The 16,024-nt window shown below is 40.7% G+C and overlaps 1 protein-coding gene across 3 annotated transcripts in view; it reads right to left on the bottom strand.

Annotated features, from left to right (window-relative positions):
- Positions 1 to 11,957, bottom strand: part of LOC117508238 (myelin protein zero-like protein 2) — a 98,529-nt gene extending 86,572 nt beyond the window's left edge. For all 3 annotated transcript variants that reach the window (XM_034167915.1, XM_034167911.1, XM_034167914.1), the window contains exon 1: positions 11,584 to 11,957. In XM_034167915.1, coding sequence (XP_034023806.1) covers positions 11,584 to 11,638 — 55 coding nt within the window. In that variant the 5' untranslated portion in view covers positions 11,639 to 11,957. The remainder of the gene's footprint in view (positions 1 to 11,583) is intronic.
- Between the last annotated feature and the right edge of the window lie 4,067 nt (positions 11,958 to 16,024).

Raw genomic sequence — 16,024 nt, 5'->3', positions numbered from 1 at the left:
CTATTCCAAGAAATCAGTTAAAGATACACCTATGGTTACTATTAAATTATATGAAGTCATGTGGCACATTTCTATTGCTCACATGACTTTTCAGCTTGGGTGACCTTTAAAGGGGAAACTCAAAGCCCATTTTTTAACTCAGTTAGTACCCATTATGGATTAAACATGGTGGAGGGGTTGTATATTTGTCATGAGTATTTCAATTTAAATCAATTTATTTATACAGCGCCAACTCACAACATAGCCGTATCAAGTTTAGCCAAGTTATAAACTTCGACAGGCTCAGATGAAGCCCACTCAGAAGAAGAAAACGTTGCAGTTCCTTGACTGACCACTTGATGCTGCCTCCTAAAGAAAGCAGGTTCCCATTCAAGTCTTTGTTAACATGTCCAACTTTCGAGCAGAAACGTGTTTACAGCCTGGCACAAAAACAGTTTTGTCTTCTTTAGTTAGTTTCCCCCTCCATGACAACAGTACAGGGGTGATTTTTTTTTCTAACTTCTTAGCTGAAGACATTTTAAGCTATAAAGTTGTGACTAATTAGTAGGGATGTCTCAATCAGGTTTTTTTGGCCCCGATCCAATTCCGAGTCATCTGATTTTGAGTATCTGCCGATACCGAGTCCCAATCCGATACTTTTAAAAAATGAATGAACAATGAACAAATGCTAAATATATAATATTTTTATTTTAATCACCTTATTTTATTATTTATCACTTAAACAGTGCACTTCTCCTTGACGTAGCTTAAAAAAAATCAAGTAATAATCTACCAGACTTAAAAAATGTACAAATTTCCATGTTATTTTATTTGTCTAAAAATAAATGTCCAAGGTTCCTCATGTAAAACAAGAAATGATCTAATCTGAAATAACAAGTGGTTTTAATTTACAGATGAAAGGTTTCTAAAGAACCATTTATTGATTTAGCTATTTTAATTACAAGTCTTCTAAACTTTTTTAACAGTAATCAGAAATTTTGAGGTAACAACCAACAACAAAAAACATTTCCACTGATTTTTCTTCAGAAAACTGCTCCTGTTTTGTAGAGATCAGTGGTTTCTGCATCGATCTGTTTTGTAGAGATCAGTGGTTTCTGCACTGATCTGTTTTGTAGAGATCAGTGGTTTCTGCCACTCTTCTTCCATGTTTTGGCCCGATGCATCGTTCCTACTGGACAGCACGAAGCTACGTCACAGCTCAGAGCGTCGAAAGTTGGATTGTGTTGAACTTGTTGTTTTTTTCTTTTGTTCAATAAAAAATAATAAAATAAAAAAAAAGATTGGGTTGAACTTTGACCACATCAGCCTGCCAACAAGCGACAATGCGCGCTCCCATCAGAAGCGTCGCTTTAGTTCGGCTTTTGACATGATGCTTCTGACACCTCTAAAAAGCAACACGTCTCATTGAAAATAATGCTTTTTAGACCGATTCTTGATGCCTCTGACGCTTCCGACGCGTGAAAGGCCTGTTAATCTGCAATAATGAGCTTGAAATAGCACTGATCAAAATAATGAGGATAAAATCTATATCGGATTCCTGATCGCGCTGCAACGGGCGATTTCGATCAAGTCTGAAACCACGTGATCGGGCCCGAATTCTGATCACGTGATCGGATTGGGACATCCCTACTAATTAGGGGCATGGTCACGTTGAGTGACAGCAGCTGAGGCCAGTGTCTTTGATTTCCCAAAAAAGTGACTAGCAACTTTTCCTGGTGTTACTGGAGACTCTGACGTGAAAGCAAATATTTTGGGATTGTGCTCCTCCCACGTCCCAAATCAGGTGATAATGTCATTTAGCGACTTCTAGCAACTTTTACGATAGCCAATAGCGACTTTCCTTACTGAGGAGCTGGCACAGAGTTATACTATAGAAAGGCTAGAGGGTGCACCTATCACGTGACCCCTGGCTGAGAATGCTGCCTGGTTGCCATTTTGTTAGTAGGCAAAAAGTACGTACAGAACTCTGCTCTCTGCTGCAGACGTACGTTTTATAAAAGTTTTTTTAAGAATACATATCCCAACTGGGACATCGGAGTCAGGATGCTGAAGACTTGTGTATGGTATGGTTGCACAAATTGGAGCAATAAGACCAAAAATGTCTCTTCGCAAATTAGTGAAGGCCTGTTTATTTTTAATGTGTCAGTGTAAAAAAAAGGATTTTTTTTTTCAGTATGCATTTAAGTGCAAATGGTAGGGAAAACCAAGAATTTATCACAGACCTGGAAGAAAGTGGTTTGTTGTAAAACCCTAACATGAATGATGTACTTTTTACAAATGCCAGTTAGTGATTAATGTGCTTTTTTTTAATAACTGAGCAGGGAAAATGTGTCTTGTAAATACCTCTACAGGAAGGACGATAGGCCTTTTGTAAATAATTTAGTGAGAAAGATGTCCCTTTGGTAAATATCTCTACATGCCTTTAGTAAATAACAGAACAAGAAGGATGTGTCTGTAGATCCTGAACGGGAAAGAAGGCATGCTGTTGTAAATACCAAACAGTACATATACGAGGTCTGTTAGAAAAGTATCTGACCTTTTTATTTTTTCAAAAACCATATGGATTTGAATCACGTGTGATTGCATCAGCCAAGCTTGAACCTTCGTGCGCATGTGTGAGTTTTTTCACGCCTGTCGGTTGCGTCATTCGCCTGTGAGCAGGCTTTGTGTGAGCACTGGTCCACCCCTCTCGTCGTTTTTTTATTGCGAATAAATGTCTGAATGATTTGGAGCTTTGCTGCATCAATTTTTTTCCAGAAACTGTGAGAGACCTCCAGGTGGACACCATTCGGAAAATTAATATGGCTTTCAGGGACGATTTTATGGGGATTACACAGATTAAGGAGTGATCCAGACGGTTTAAAGACCGTCCACAACTGCTGAGAGCGCGCCGTGCTTCGAGCGCCGATGGACTTGCTCAAACCCAGCTGAAACAACCAGATCATTTCCAACGTGAAGGCTTTGTTGATCCGGGACGTCGTCTGACTTTCACAAAAAGGCAGAAGGTGTGGATATCAGCACGTTTTGGGCACATTCCACTGTTACAGGAGTTTTTTTCATAGAAAGAAAAGCGGAGGGATGCGCCACGGAGCCGTTCATTACGTGGCACAAAACCACCTCTGTGTTGGTCTCACAAGACGGCTTTCAGGTGGATTTCAGATGGCTGTCGGTTGCTTTTCAGTCGTGTGATTATCCGAGAAATTGAGCATGAACTGGACATGCCCCAACATGTCCTGTGAGACTTCATCACAGCGTTGCTTTGCGCCATGCGGCTCCACCGCGATGCGCAGGATTCCTCCGCTCCTCTTTCCATGACAAAAACTCCTGTAACAGTGAAATGTGCCGTTCATTTCTAAACTGGACGCTGTCTTGATCCGGTATGTCGTCTGACTAGCACAGGAATTGTGAAAAGACGTGGACATCAGCACTTTTTCGGCACATTGAGACAGACATGCGGAGGAGTTATGCGCGTCGCGGTGGAGCTGCATGGCGCAAAGCAACGCCGTGATGAAGCCTCACAGGACATGTTGGGGCATGTCCAGCTCATGCTCAATTTCTTGGATAATCACATGACTGAAAAGCAACCGACAGCCGTCTGAAATCCACCTGAAAGCCGTCCTGTGAGACCAACACGGAGGTGGTTTTGTGCCGCGTAATGAACGGCTCCGTGGCACATCCCTCCGCTTTTCTTTCCATGACAAAAACTCCTGTAACAGTGGAATGTGCCGAAAAAGTGCTGATATCCACGCCTTCTGCCTTTTTGTGAAAGTCAGACGACGTCCCGGATCAACAAAGCCTTCACGTTGGAAATGATCTGGTTGTTTCAGCAGGGTTTGAGCCTGTCGATCGGCGCTCGGAGCGCGGCGCGCTCTCAGCAGTTGTGGGCGGTCTTTAAACCATCTGGATCACTCCTTAATCTGTGTAATCCCCATAAAATCATCCCTGAAAGCCATATTAATTTTCCGAACGGTGTCCACCTGGAGGTCTCTCACAGTTTCTGGAAAAAAATTGATGCAGCAAAGCTCCAAAGCATTCAGACATTTATTCACAATGAAAAAACGACGAGAGGGGTGGACCAGTGCTCACACAAAGCCTGCTCACAGGCGAATGACGCAACTGACAGGCGTGAAAAAACTCAAGCATGTGCACGAAAGTTCAAGCTTGGCTGATGCAATCACACGTGATTCAAATCCATATGGTTTTTGAAAAAAATAAAAAGGTCGGATACTTTTCTAACAGACCTCATACTTTATCAAAGGTCCCGAGTCAATCTGGAGTTGTCTGAGTATGTAGGGGATTTTTATGTTAAGTTGTGAAGTGTGCATGCTAAACATCTGGGCATTTTACTAACAATTTGCCCACTTACAAAATGGCGGATGGGGTTAAGTATAGTGAGTGTGCGCTCTAGTCTTTCTGTAATTTAACTCGATGGGAGTTGGCAACAGTGGCACCTCTAAAGGTGGTTAGCAATCCCCCAATAAACACAAAGAAGTTGTTCTATTTTCATGCATTTATGTGTTACAATTATTTTCAAATTCCAGCTGATGACTTGACTGAAGTGAGTACCTTAAAACAGTGATTCATGATGGATGTAATCATTTACCTCTTGAAAAGAACATTATCTTTTAGAAGTGGCTAGCATGACATAGTGTGAAGCTAATGGCTGATGTTAGCATGAGCCATTGGCTCCTTTGTGAGCGTTTTAATACAAATATCTGGTGCTGGCTTACGCACACAAACTGCAGACATTGAACACACACATAAGATCTTATATGGTATCGACAGGAAGAAACCTCAAGCAGACCAGAGTAAAAGGTGACATCTGCTTTAGCAATACTACAGTAACAAAGCAAAGCACAATTATCAGTACATGCAGTGATGGATGTTACAGTTAATCATCCATATACAGTCCCTATGTTGTATAGTCAGTCCATATGTTCATTATGACAGATAGCTGAAAGATATCCAGGACACAACGTCCAGAGTCCCAGCCAAACAGACCAGAGTGAATCAATGAGTTCATTGATGCCACACCACTCACTGAGTTCAGACATTTCTTAACAGTGCTCACCCCACCCCCAAGCGGTTCAGTTTTGGACAGAATTGTTGAAATATCAAGGACACAAAAAAAAAAATAATACAGTATCAGGTAGCCACAAAGAATTAATCTACATGAATGAGTATCAAATATATCAGTGTGTTGCCCGTGGGGATCCACGGGCTCTAAATTGGGTAGTATTTATAAAATAGGTAGCTTACATTTTGAAAAGGTGGTAATAAATTGTGCAGAGTTTCTATAATGAGTTGGAATGGCATGTGAGCCCAGAATGTTTTAGAACCTTAGACCTCAACAGTTTTTAGAAGAACTCAACCCTTTTTTTCCTGTTAATTACTTCTATTTTGTCATTTGATTTTTAAATGGTCCACAATGGAAATAAATATGTTCACTTTATTGTGTCATCCATGTATTTTTAAAGTATTTACAATTATATTATACACTTACATTGAACTTGCTAAATAAAATCATACAGACACACTCGTGTTTTAAAATAAAGATCATTTACCATCCCCTGCTGGAATGGCATGTTAGTCCAGAATGTAATTAGTAATGTTAGCTAATATCTGTAGTTTTGCTAAAAAAAAATTAGTCCTACAAATGTTCAGTTTTCATAGCATTCATCCTTGGCCCAAAATACATAAGCATACCAAATGGCAAATGTCAGCTCTCCATAGTTTGTCTGTGACCAAAGTTATACACGCACGCACGGAGAGCTTTTTTATCTTTTTCACATTCTTCTGCAAGCAGGTGCTTCTATTTTTAGACATGCACAAACAGAGATGGTGGTAGCAGACATCAAATGCAATAAACTTTTCAGTCATGGTACCAGCAACATGACACTTAACTCACTCATGGTAATGGCAACATGACACTTAACTGACTAAACCAATTGAACTACAAAAGCACAATAAACCAATAACACTAACAACACTGTTAAACTGACATGAACCACAATATCGACATTTAAATCCCCAAAACTCCCATGGTGCATTGCAGCACAAGTCCATTGTTTACTGGTTAGCTCAAATTGCTAATTTCCCCCAAAAAATTGTCCCTTCAATTTCCTTGTATGCAGCGTTCATCCTTGACCCAAAATACATAAACATACCAAATGCAAATGTCAGCTGTCCCTGGTTTGTCCATGACTTGAAGCCATACACACACGCACGCACACATGGAGGCCACTTGGCTATTCTAATATAGATAAGATGCAGTGTCCTTCTTATTTGATGTTTTTCTCTCCATTTGTACATCAGTAAAATAAAATGACATTTCTAAATATTAATTTTACCTGCAAAAAGTCAAGTGTTAAAGAATTTTGTCTGTTTCATTAAAGGAAATGAAAGTCATTTTCAAATTCATACCTGACTAATTTGTAGGTTTAGAGCCCAATACATAATTTCACAGAGATGACAAACAGGATAATAATCAATGAAAAATCAACCGATCAACAGGATGTTCTCGTAAAATCATGTGAGAGTTTCCCTAAAAGGAGACAGTTTTAAAGGTAAAATGTCATCACACCACATTTTCTTTGGGTTTTAATAGTATATTTTATTGTAATTTTTCTTTTATATTCTTTGTTTCATTGTCTTTGCCACATCTTTGCTTTGTGAAGATTTGTTAATTGTTTCTAAGATTTTTATGGTACTTTTAAGAAAAACTGAGTAAAGTTTTTGAGAGTGCACATCTTTGCCCAGATTTATTGAGTGAATATTTTAGATTGCTGCTTTTTGTTATCTGATGGCGCTTTTTAAGATGCACGTGCATGGACAGTTAGAAGACTCGTTAACGTAGCAGAAATCACTTTTGATTGGATTACATTCCTTACAAAACAGAAAAGGCCTGGATAAATAATAGAAATATTTTCTGCTAGATTTTATTTCTTCCATCAAGGAGGTACCGTTTTCATCCTTGACTGTTTGTCGTAAAGTTTGCTCAAAAACTTCAAAACAGTTTTTTCATAAAACTTGGTGGTGTATGCGCCAAGAAAGAGCCCATCAGTTCTGATACTGATCCAGACATGGATCCAGGACATTTTGTCACTTTTGTTAACATGAGGTGGATTAAGGATTTTTCTACAGTTTTGTCAGTTTCTTGTGAAATAAGACCTTGATCTCTGTCTTTTTTTATAGAATTTTATAAACAGATAAACCGGATACCCCCTGGATGCCTCGCTGGAGAGGTGTTCCGGGCACGTTCCACTGGGAGGAGGCCCCGGGGAAGACCCAGGACACGCTGGAGGGACTACATCTCTCGGCTGGCTTGGGAACGCCTTGGGGTTCCCCCGGAGGAGCTGGGGGAGGTGTATGTGGATCGGGAGGTCTGGGCGGCTTTGCTTGAGCTGCTGTCCCCGCGACCCAACTCTGGATAAAGCGGAAGAAAATGGATGGATGGATGGATGGTGCATCAGTAGAGATCAGGGTTGGTTGTGCTTTTAGTGCAGAAATGCTGTTTTATGAGTTTGTTGATTTCATTATGTAACAACAAACCTGAATAGCGAGGAAACCTTTAAAAAAAAAAAACAGGGTGTAGACCCTAATGCAGAGCTCTCTCAAAATACAACCCCTGGCAAAAATTATGGAATCACTGGCCTCAGAGGATGTTCATTCAGTTGTTTAATTTTGTAGAAAAAAAGCAGATCACAGACATGACACAAAACTAAAGTCATTTCAAATGGCAACTTTCTGGCTTTAAGAAATCAGATCTGCTCGTTAGTCTGCATCTAAAAAGGAGTGATCACACCTTGGAGAGCTGTTGAACCAAGTGGACTGACATGAATCATGGCTCCAACACGAGAGATGTCAATTGAAACAAAGGAGAGGATTATCAAACTCTTAAAAGAGGGTAAATCATCACGCAACATTGCAAAAGATGTTGGTTGTTCACAGTCCGCTGTGTCTAAACTCTGGACCAAATACAAACAACATGGGAAGGTTGTTAAAGGCAAACATACTGGTAGACCATGGAAGAAATCAGGAAAAAAAATTGTGGCAGTCAGTAACGATTACTTTTTTAGACCAAGCAGAGGGAAAAAAAATATGGAATCACTCAATTCTGAGGAAAAAATTATGGAATCATGAAAAACAAAAGAACGCTCCAACACATCACTAGTATTTTGTTGCACCACCTCTGGCTTTTATAACAGCTTGCAGTCTCTGAGGCATGGACTTAATGAGTGACAAACAGTACTCTTCATCAATCTGGCTCCAACTTTCTCTGATTGCTGTTGCCAGATCAGCTTTGCAGGTTGGAGCCTTTTTCTTCAACTTCAAAGATTCAACTTCAAAGATTTTCAATTGGATTAAGATCCAGACTATTTGCAGGCCATGACATTGACCCTGTGTGTCTTTTTGCAAAGAATGTGTTCACAGTTTTTGCTCTATGGCAAGATGCATTTTCATCTTGAAAAATGATTTCATCATCCCCAAACATCCTTTCAATTGATGGGATAAGAAAAGTGTCCAAAATATCAACGTAAACTTGTGCATTTATTGATGATGTAATGACAGCCGTCTCCCCAGTGCCTTTACCTGACATGCAGCCCCATATCATCAATGACTGTGGAAATTTACATGTTCTCTTCTGGCAGTCATCTTTATAAATCTCATTGGAACGGCACCAAACAAAAGTTCCAGCATCATCACCTTGCCCAATGCAGATTCGAGATTCATCACTGAATATGACTTTCATCCTTCATCCACAGTCCACGATTGCTTTTCCTTAGCCCATTGTAACCTTGTTTTTTTCTGTTTAGGTGTTAATGATGGCTTTCGTTTAGCTTTTCTGTATGTAAATCCCATTTCCTTTACGCGGTTTCTTACAGTTCGATCACAGACGTTGACTCCAGTTAACTCCCATTCATTCCTCATTTGTTTTGTTGTGCATTTTCGATTTTTGAGACATATTGCTTTAAGTTTTCTGTCTTGACGCTTTGATGTCTTCCTTGGTCTACCAGTATGTTTGCCTTTAACAACCTTCCCATGTTGTTTGTATTTGGTTCAGAGTTTAGACACAGCTGACTGTGAACAACCACATCTTTTGCAACATTGCGTGATGATTTACCCTCTTTTAAGAGTTTGATAATCCTCTCCTTTGTTTCAATTGACATCTCTCGTGTTGGAGCCATGATTCATGTCAGTCCACTTGGTGCAACAGCTCTCCAAGGTGTGATCACTCCTTTTTAGATGCAGACTAACGAGCAGATCTGATTTGATGCAGGTGTTAGTTTTAGGGATGAAAATTTACAGGGTGAGTCCATAATTTATTCCTCAGAATTGAGTGAATTCTGAGGAATTCTGTCATTTTTTTTCCCTCTGCTTGATGTAAAAAGTAACCGTTACTGACTGCCACAATTTTTTTTCCTGATTTCGTATAGTGTTTCTTAAAGCCAGAAAGTTGCCATTTGAAATGACTTTAGTTTTGTGTCATGTCTGTGATCTGCTTTTTTTTATACAAAATTAAACAACTGAATGAACATCCTCCGAGGCCGGTGATTCCATAATTATTGCCAGGGGTTGTCTGATCACTTGTTCTGAGTCTATGAGACGACCTTTCCAACACATTCTATGAAAATGTTAAATGTTTTGAGTTATCTGACTCCTGTTCACACAGGAAATGTTAATTTATGGTGCTAAATCTGTTTTGTGATTTTTTTTAAGTATATATATTTTTTTTTTTTTTTAATTTATGTATTTATTGAAGTCTGAAATAAACCAAATCAAGATGTGAACAAACTGATTCAAACATATAACCTCCTTTGTAGAGGTAAAATGAATCATCTTCTTGATGATAAATTCAAATTATTGTCACTGATTACTAATATTCTGACTCCACAGCTGTCACAGTTTTGAGGCAGAACAGAGGTTTCTCACTGATTCATCTTCAGTACTGAATCAGTAACTCCTCAGTAATCTGAAAAGCTTATATTTGCTGATATACTAAATCAAATCAAAATAGAATAAAATACAGGTAAATAAAATTATCTACCAAACAAACTTCTACCAAATCTCAAAATACACAATCATGTAATCCAACTGAGTCTGAGAAGGACTTTTAATTTTTGATGGAGAAACTATGTTTGTGCTTCTCTCTCTCTCTCTCTCTCTCTCTCTCTCTCTCTCTCTCTCTCTGTCTCTCTCTCTCTCTCTCTCTTCCCTGTTTAAAAAGACATAACTGGAGTTATTGGAAAATACCAAAAACACTTTTATGAAGCTCGGTGTAAGTATTGGCAGTTCAATAAATCAACACATCTGTGTTTTGGCCTTTAGGTTTGTTTGTTTTTCTTTTTGTTTCTTAGCAGGATAACTCAATATATAATGAGCATGTTTCAATGAAATTTGGTGAGCAGATAGAACATGTTCTGGGAAATACGTGACTCTATTTGGGATGTGATCTGAAATATAGTCTGTGACTGACATCCATAAGAATCTTTGACAGGAGAGGACAGCTTCAGTGAGTAGGCCCCGTGGAAGACACACTGCAGGGGATTATATCTTGGGATGTCTTGGGAATGCCTCAGGATTCCCCAGGAAAAATTAGAAGACAGGGAAGTGCGGGATGACCCTAACATGTGGCAGGAAAAAAAATGAATGAATGATTGGGGGAGAGAGGGGGTTAATCTGGCCTACTTGTTACTCCACACATACTTGTTTTTGTTTTTTTTTAGATGTGACATCAGGTGTTGACATAAAGACTGGAGTGACCACAAAGCCCAAGTTCCTTTTACGCCTCATGACTCCACAGAGATGTTTCACTTTTGCATACAGGGAGCCAGAAGAATCAGTTCTGGTGTTTGTCTTCATCCACATTTCATTCTGTCATCTCTCCTGCTGTCATGCTGTTATCATTGATCGGCCTGCACGTGCTTCTTGTAAACATAATCATCTTGCCACAATCAATCAGTGTAATCCACTTGTCTGAGATGGACTCAGATGACTTAACGGATAAAATACCTGTGGAATGAGTATGCCAGTTTGTCATATTAAAACGTTTTCCATTAGTCGTGCGTGTGTGTTCCACATCCTGAAGACGGGATACAGGTGCATTCATCGGCGTCCAGGGAGGCACTTCGAAGTCTCTTTGACGTCAGCACGGACGGGCTTTGAAGCAGGCAGGAAAGACGCGAGGCTGCGTGAAGCCGAAAACACAATGTGGCCAGCAGGATTTAAGGAACTATGCCAAAGGTGAGCCCGGGTGTTTTATGGCGCTCACGGGAACCGTTTTGCGCCGTAATTGTTGTCCGCTTTCCAGTGACGCACGTCGTGCGCGCACGGCTCGAGTTTCGGAGTCCCTGCGGAACTGTCATTTAGGACAATCAGGGTTTTCCTTTATATGGTCTGGAGGGTCACTGCGTAAAAAAAGGAACCCTAGTCCGAGTTTGGAACTAAACCACACAAAAATACAGTTTTACACCAGCAGTTACTGACTAAAAATCTAATTTAAAATATCAAACTACTACGTGCGCAATAAAAGTAAAGTGTTAAATCTCACACGAGGATTCCATTCTCCCCCCTCAGTCTCACCTGAAGCTGCGAGTCCGGACAGGACGGTGAGGAAGTACAGCCGTTTTACGCACATTGGATGGACGGCACGATGTCCCACGATCCGATGATGAACCAATAACCCCACAGCTGTCCACGGACACGGAGGGACAAAAAAAAAAAAGTCAAGGGTCTGATGAGAGGAGCGGAAAAAAGTGGCGGTGAGTCCTCTCCTCCTCCAGCTGGTCTCTCCAAAGACGCGTCCCGACTCGCTGCTGCCTTTCTTTTCCCTCCCACCGTATTTTCGGGAGGAGTGTCAAATCTTTCCACTCACTGCTTCCTTTCTGTCTCACGTTAAAACATCCCAAAGTGTGGAAATTCTTCGTGGTCGCGAAACCTGTTGTGTCGCTGCGTAAAACGTTAAAGTTGCTTAAAAAGTGATGAAAATTATTGGTTGAGCAAACAGAGTTTTAAAAAGGAGAATTGAATTTCACATTGAAAACCCTGTTTAATGTATATTTTACATTATATCTTAATCAAACATGCCCTAATCACTCTCATATTTGAAAGTGAGTTGCAGACTGACACTCACTATCACCTGAAAAAGTTTGATTTGGATGTGATCCGGATTGTGGATTTTGTGGACATTTGAATTTAATACTGAAAAGCCCATTTTGTGTACATTTTGCATTATATCTCAATTAAAAGTGCCTCAATCACTCGCATTTGTGACAATGAGGTGCAAACTGGCACTTTCAATGACTGGACTCTGATCCGCATGTGATCTGTACTGCGGATTTAGCGGATATTTGATTCTAACATTGAAAAGCTCTTTTGATCTATATTTTAGCTTATGAAAAGTCACTTCTTACAGGACTTTGACCTTGAAAATGTTTTCCAAGGAAAAAATTAGTGGAACTGGAAACTAGTGCTGGTGGAAGTTTGCACTCTATGAGCACGATGCTCTAGTTATTTATATAATGGATTAAGCGACCCCACACTTTTGAAATACCTCCTGTTTGTTGTTATTAGTGTAAGAAATTTTCTCTAGACGTAAACCAGAAGATAATTCTCTAAAACACAAGGTGATTGGAGGTTTGGCTGCGCTTATTGGCATGTTAGAGCTATTGTCCTCTTTGCTTGTAGTAAACACATGGTTACAAAATTGTTTTCATGCCTCTTTATTTTGTGTCCATCTGAATAAACAAAGAGTTTAGGTTCTAGAACTAATCTAATGGAGAGAATCTCCTCCACAGTTAATATAACGTCCTCCCAAAACTCCTTCACTCTTGGGTACTTCCAAAAACAGTGAAATATAGTGTCCGTATTTTTCCCAAATCTATTGCAGGGATCTGGAATATTTGTATTGAATTTGTTTAATTTTTGTGGAGCCAATCATATTGTAGAAGACTTCGGCGTGTATTACGTGTACCTGTCTGGACAGCTTTGCATGTTCCACTGTTGATTCTACCTGTAGATGTGTTTTTCATATATTAAAGATGTAATCTGAGGAGAAGGCTTTCAACAAATCATAAAATTCAGAGATGATGCCCTTTCCAAAGGGGTTTTTTATGAGAATTTTCTCCAGCAGGGTCAGAGGGGGGCAAAATAATATTTTGGTTTGTTCTCATAAACTTTATTATTGAAGGTACTTCAAGTGTTTGCGAGGGATGCTGTATTTTCTAATTAAACTCCTCAAATATTAAAATATACCCAATGTTGCCATAAATGTGTTTTACTTTTTTTACCCCTCTATCCACCCACAATTTAAAGCCCACATCAGCTCTCCCTGCTCTGAAAAGGTTATTACCCCAGATTGGATTGAAGTTGGAAAGGGAGGAGGGATCTTTTGAATAATTCCTGACTTTTTGCCAGACTCCAATTATGTTTTGAACTACTGGATTAGAAGTCAGTTTTTTGGGGGGTTTTTTTTTATTCATCTGAGTATAGATAGGTGGGGAACAGGAGATTTAGAGACCATGACTCAATATCCTTCCATGGTGGGGGTCTGACTGTGGTACAGTAAAACATAAGCATTCTTAGCTGCCCTGTACAGAAATACCATAGCAAATTAGGGCATTGTAGCCCTCCTCTAGGTTAAGTATAAAAGAGATAATCAAAGCCTGGGGTGTCTACTGTTCCATGGGAAGTCATTGAAATTTTTTTTCATTCTGGGGAAAAAAGTTTGGAGGAGGTGGTTGGATGGATATTGGCAGGAACTGGTACACGCTGTCGTATACGCTGGTCCAGAGCATCCCAAACATGCTCAATGGGTGACATGTCCAGTGAGTATGCCGGTCATGCAAGAACTGGGACATTTTCAGCTTCCAAGAATTGTGTACAGATCCTTGCAACATGGGGCCGTGCATTATCCTGCTGCAACATGAGGTGATGTTCTTGGATGTATGGCACAACAATGGGCCTCAGGATCTCGTCACGGTATCTCTGTGCATTCAAAATGCCATCAATAAAATGCATCTGTGTTCTTCGTCCATAACAGACGCCTGCCCATACCATAACCCCACCGCCACCATGGGCCACTCGATCCACAACATTGACATCAGAAAACCGCTCACCCACACGACGCCACACACTCTGTCTGCCATCTGCCCTGGACAGTGTGAACCGGGATTCATCCGTGAAGAGAACACCTCTCCAATGTGCCAAACGCCAGCGAATGTCAGCATTTGCCCACCCACTTACGAGGACGAACTGGAGTAAGGTCGAGACCCCGATGAGGATGACGAGCATGCAGATGAGCTTCCCTGAGACGGTTTCTGACAGTTTGTGCAGAAATTCTTTGGTTATGCAAACCGATTGTTTCAGCAGCTGTCCAAGTGGCTGGTCTCAGACGATCTTGGAGGTGAACATGCTGGATGTGGAGGTCCCGGGCTGGTGTGGTTACACGTGGTCTGCGGTTGTGAGGCTGGTTGGATGTACTGCCAAATTCTCTGAAACTCCTTTGGAGACGGCTTAAGGTAGAGAAATGAACATTCAATACACGAGCAACAGCTCTGGTTGACATTCCTGCTGTCAACATGCCAATTGCACGCTCCCTCAAATCTTGCAACATCTGTGGCATTGTGCTGTGTGATAAAACTGCACCTTTCAGAGTGGCCTTTTATTGTGGGCAGTCTAAGGCACACCTGTGCCCTAATCATGGTGTCTAATCAGCATCTTGGTATGGCACACCTGTGAGGTGGGATGGATTATCTCAGCAAAGCAGAAGTGCTCACTATCACAGATTTAGACTGGTTTGTGAACAATATTTGAGGTAAATGGTGATATTGTGTATGTGGAAAAAGTTTTAGATCTTTGAGTTCATCTCATACAAAATGGGAGCAAAACCAAAAGTGTTGCATTTATGTTTTTGTTGAGTGTATTATGCTCTCTCACAGCAATGACAAACAGTTTGATTGCAATTATAAATAGCAGGGGGGTTAGTGGTCAGCCTTGTCTACAACCTCTATGTTGTTATTGGTGATATTTGTTATTGTCATTATTGGTGTTCATTTCTGCATAAAGATCAAATGGTAAATGAACTACATTCACAAGGTCTATTAGAAAAGAAACCGACAGTTTTATTTTTTTTTTTTAAACTATATGGATTTGAATCACGTGTGATTACATCAGCCAAGCTTGAACCCTCGTGCGCATGTGTGAGTTTTTTCACGCCTGTCGGTGACGTCATTCGCCTGTGAGCACGCCTTGTGGAAGGAGTGGTCCAGCCCCCTCGTCGGATTTTCATTGTCTGAGAAGTTGCTGAGAGACTGGCGCTGTGCTTGATCAAAATTTTTTCAAAAACTGTGAGGCACATCCGAGTGGACACCATTCGAGAAATTCAGCTGGTTTTCTGTAAAAATTTTAATGGCTGATGAGAGATTTTAGATTGTTTCTATCGCTGTAAGGACTTCCCACGGAGCGGGACGGAGCGGGATGTTGCGCAGCGCTCCGAGGCGACGTCGTCATCCTGTTTCAAGCTGAAAACCTCCAAATTTAAGCCTCTGTTGACCCAGGACGTCGTGAGAGAACAGAGAACTTTCAGAAGAGGTCGGAATCAGCAGTATATCCGGACATTCCACTGTTAAAGGAGATTTTTTGAATGAAAGACGTGCGGACCGATTGGCGCATCGGCTCGCAGCCGGCGCGGCGCGCCCGCCACAGGAAAAACACCTGTGTTGGAAGCCTTAAGGATAAGTTGGAACATGCCCTGCTGTTAAACAATTTCTCAGACACTCGCTCAACTGAAAGCCACCAAAAGCTGCCTGGATTTTACAAATGGTTATCAACACGGAGGTGTTTTTCCTGTGGCGGGCGTGGCGCCGGCTGCGAGCCGACGCGCCAATCCGTCCGCACGTCTTTCATTAAAAAAATCTCCTTTTCACAGAAAACCAGCCGAATTTCTCGAATGGTGTCCACTCGGATGTGCCTCACAGTTTTTGAAAAAAATTTTGATCAAGCACAGCGCCAGTCTCTCAGCAAC

The sequence above is a fragment of the Thalassophryne amazonica genome, chromosome 4 (genome assembly GCF_902500255.1).
Source record: "Thalassophryne amazonica chromosome 4, fThaAma1.1, whole genome shotgun sequence".
NCBI lineage: Eukaryota > Metazoa > Chordata > Actinopteri > Batrachoidiformes > Batrachoididae > Thalassophryne > Thalassophryne amazonica.
The sequence above is the reverse complement of the archived record's forward strand: the minus strand, read 5'-3'. Positions and strand labels throughout refer to the sequence as shown.